Source organism: Lactuca virosa, chromosome 9, assembly GCF_052849685.1.
Source record: "Lactuca virosa cultivar CGN04683 chromosome 9, Lactuca_virosa_CGN04683_v6, whole genome shotgun sequence".
Classification (NCBI taxonomy): Eukaryota; Viridiplantae; Streptophyta; class Magnoliopsida; order Asterales; family Asteraceae; genus Lactuca; species Lactuca virosa.
Window position 1 is genome coordinate 252,759,470 of NC_136434.1, and position 3,144 is coordinate 252,762,613.

Below are 3,144 nucleotides of genomic sequence, written 5' to 3' on the forward strand. Positions count from 1 at the left end.
GCAACATAACCGAACTTTTTATTTGCAATAATTTTTTTATATTTTTTATCGAAATTTTGAGCAATGTTTATCACATTCATTAATTATTTTTGAAATGAATAAAAGTAAAAAAGAAATAAAAAAATACAGATATGACAAAATTATTTTTGTGTTTTAGTAATATGTATTTACAAATTGGCAAATAAAACAGCAAGAATATCTTAAAGAAAGGGTATTTCTACTACCATCAAAAGGTATTTGCTTGCACTCTCTTTCTTCCACAATTGGTGTCCCCCCAATCTATCTCTGTTCAACTCCTCACACTGCAAACACAGCTCAGGGAGAGAGAAAAGAGAATCCGAAGACTCTTTCTGTAATTGTTTTTTCTCTTACTTTCTCGAGAAAGTTCTGTTTGAATCGTACAAGTTCATAGATGTTTCAACAGCTTGGTCATCAAAAACCCCATTTGTATTTGTTTTAGATCTTTGTTGTCCGTACAAATATGTTACCGGAAAAATCTGTTAATTCATCATGGGTTTTCCGGTCTACGATACAGTGGTCTTTTAGGGTTTTGATGTTTGCTGTTGTTGTTGGATTAATGATCTTCTGGGGTATCGATGGCTTCGATGTTAGTGATTTCCACAAAGATTTTGTTATGAAGTTGGATGTTAATCTTGGGAAAGGTCTAAAGACTTTGAACTACACTAACCGTGCAGATTCAGATTCGGCACCCACACCAACACCCCCTTTGGATGTCAATTTGACTAATCCGGCTGAAGCTCACCAAGATTCACCGGCAAATGTCATCGGAAAACCAAAACCGGTGAGTTTGGAGTGGGTTTCGGCTGAGCTAGACTCCAACTACTCGTCGAACCTACTGGTACGGTGGATGGCACCCGGCGGCGAGCCATGTAAAGATTCAAGCACAGAGGGTATATTGATCCAGGGTTTGGATGATAATAATAAGATCGAGTTATCTTCTGGGGACATCCACACTTATGTAATCCAAACATTGGATGGTTCCGGTAAACCGCGTTGTTTAGGTGGTGATTATTTCGAAACCGATCTCTCGGGTGACACCTGGAAATCTCGTCCCCCAATCAAGGATTTTGGTGATGGTAGATACTCATTTTCTCTCCAAGTTCATCCCGAGTTTGTCGGTGACTATAATCTCACAATAGTTCTATTGTTTAGACACTACCAGGGCTTGAAATTCTCGCCGGAGCGATTCGCAGTTGATAAGGTTCTTAGAATAATTCCGATTAGTTTCAAGAACAACTCAACCACGTCCGGTCAGTTGCCCGATTTAAGAGTATGTAACAAAAAGTCTGATTACGCGAGGGATGTCTGGGCAGGTCGCTGGACCCGACACGGGAAGAACGATAAGTGTGAGATCAGCAACGACGGCCGGTACCGGTGCCTCGACTACAACTACCCGTGTCAGAATCCATGGTGCCACGGACATCTGGGATCCATCGAGAGCAACGGCTGGGTCTATTCGACCCATTGTTCATTCAAGCTGTTTGATTCCAAATCAGCTTGGAATTGTTTAAATAATCGTTGGCTCTTCTTCTGGGGCGATTCGAATCACTGTGATACGATTCGGAACATGCTTAATTTCGTCTTGAATCTGGAAATGGCGACTGTTCCACGGCTGTTCGATATGAACATTACAAACCCTAATAACAAGATACAGTCGCTTCGGATCACCAGCGTTTTCAATGGTCACTATAACCATACCGGGAACTATCAGGGCCTGAATTCGCTCTACAATGATGCTTACAGAGACTACCTGAAGCAGTATTTTTCCGGCGACATTGTTCCCGACACATTAATCATGAATTCCGGGTTACACGATGGGGTTTATTGGCCTAACTTGAGAAGATTCACAAAGGGTGCTCAGGATGCTGCTTCATTTTGGGCGGAGGTTCTTGACGGGGTGAGGCGGAGAAATATTGTGGGACCGGAGGTTATATACAGGACCACCGTGGCTACCGGTGGATATGCACGGAGATTGGTGTTCAATCCAAACAAAATGGAAGCTTTCAACGGTGTTTTTCTGGACAAGCTGAGGCAGTTTGGAGTGATTGATCATGTGGTGGATCATTTCGACATGACTTATCCTTGGCATTATGATAATCGGTGCAATGATGGCGTACATTACGGCAGAGCTCCGGCGAAGATGCGGTGGAGGGACGGTGAGATTGGGCACCAATATTTTGTTGACCTGATGCTGTGTCATGTGCTGCTGAATTTACTGTGCGCAAGATAGCAGCGTGGGTATGGGTATGTATAGATAAGCGGTGGAGGTAAATACAAGGCAGCCAATTTGGGGGGTTGTATTGTAATATCATGTATTTTTCACATTTTAATATGTAGCTGCTAATTGATGCCGGCCGTTGATTCTTTATTATTTTTACCTGTTTTTTTCTTCTCCTAATAAGTTTAAATTTTTAAATATTCGGTCATCTTTAATGAAATTCCATTTCAATTTTATCAATGTAATAAAGTGATTGTAAGAAATATATATCCAGCATACCGAACTTTCTAACATGCTAGCAATTATAACGATCACGTTGCCATGAGACATTGCTTAATATTTTATATTTATAATTTATTTATGTAGCAATTCATCTATTTTATTAAATAATGCAAATGAGACGAATTATATGATTATGTTTTTTTTTTTTTTGGAAGAGAAATTATATGATTATGTTTTACCCAGTTAAATATGTTTTAAGTAAAATATCAACTATCAAGGTCTTAAAATTAAATGTGGTTGTATTACTTCACAGGATCTCATTTTATTACATACTAAACCAACCAACTTTTCATTTTTGTTTTATTTAGCCATTGAAGTTTTTTTTTATTTTTTTTATTTTTTATTATTATTATTTTTTTTGTGTATTCTAAGTCACTCAACTTTCAAATCACATGTTAAAAAGAATATTACTAAGATGAAGAGGTCGCCCAGTCATATATTACATGTTAAAAAGAATATTACTAAGATGAAGAGGTCGCCCAGTCATATATTATGTCACACCCCCAAACCAAGGATGGCGGAAACGTCCGGGGGTGGATGACTTCATGTATAGTATCATAACAACAATTGTAATAGTAATTGAAGCAAACACAACCAACATATATATAATTGAAAAAGTGACA

At 38.5% G+C, this 3,144-nt stretch overlaps 1 protein-coding gene across 1 annotated transcript; it reads left to right on the top strand.

Moving 5' to 3' along the window:
* The first annotated feature begins 209 nt into the window (after positions 1-209).
* Positions 210-2,488, top strand: LOC145137250 (uncharacterized). The gene has a single exon (XM_079071394.1). The coding sequence runs from the start codon at positions 482-484 to the stop codon at positions 2,249-2,251; it is 1,770 nt and encodes a 589-aa protein (XP_078927520.1). The 5' UTR covers positions 210-481; the 3' UTR covers positions 2,252-2,488.
* Positions 2,489-3,144: the final 656 nt, after the last annotated feature.

Coding starts and splice junctions, on each gene's coding strand:
- LOC145137250 (XM_079071394.1), top strand. CDS start 482: ATGTTACCGGAAAAATCTGTTAATTCATCATGGGTTTTCCGGTCTACG.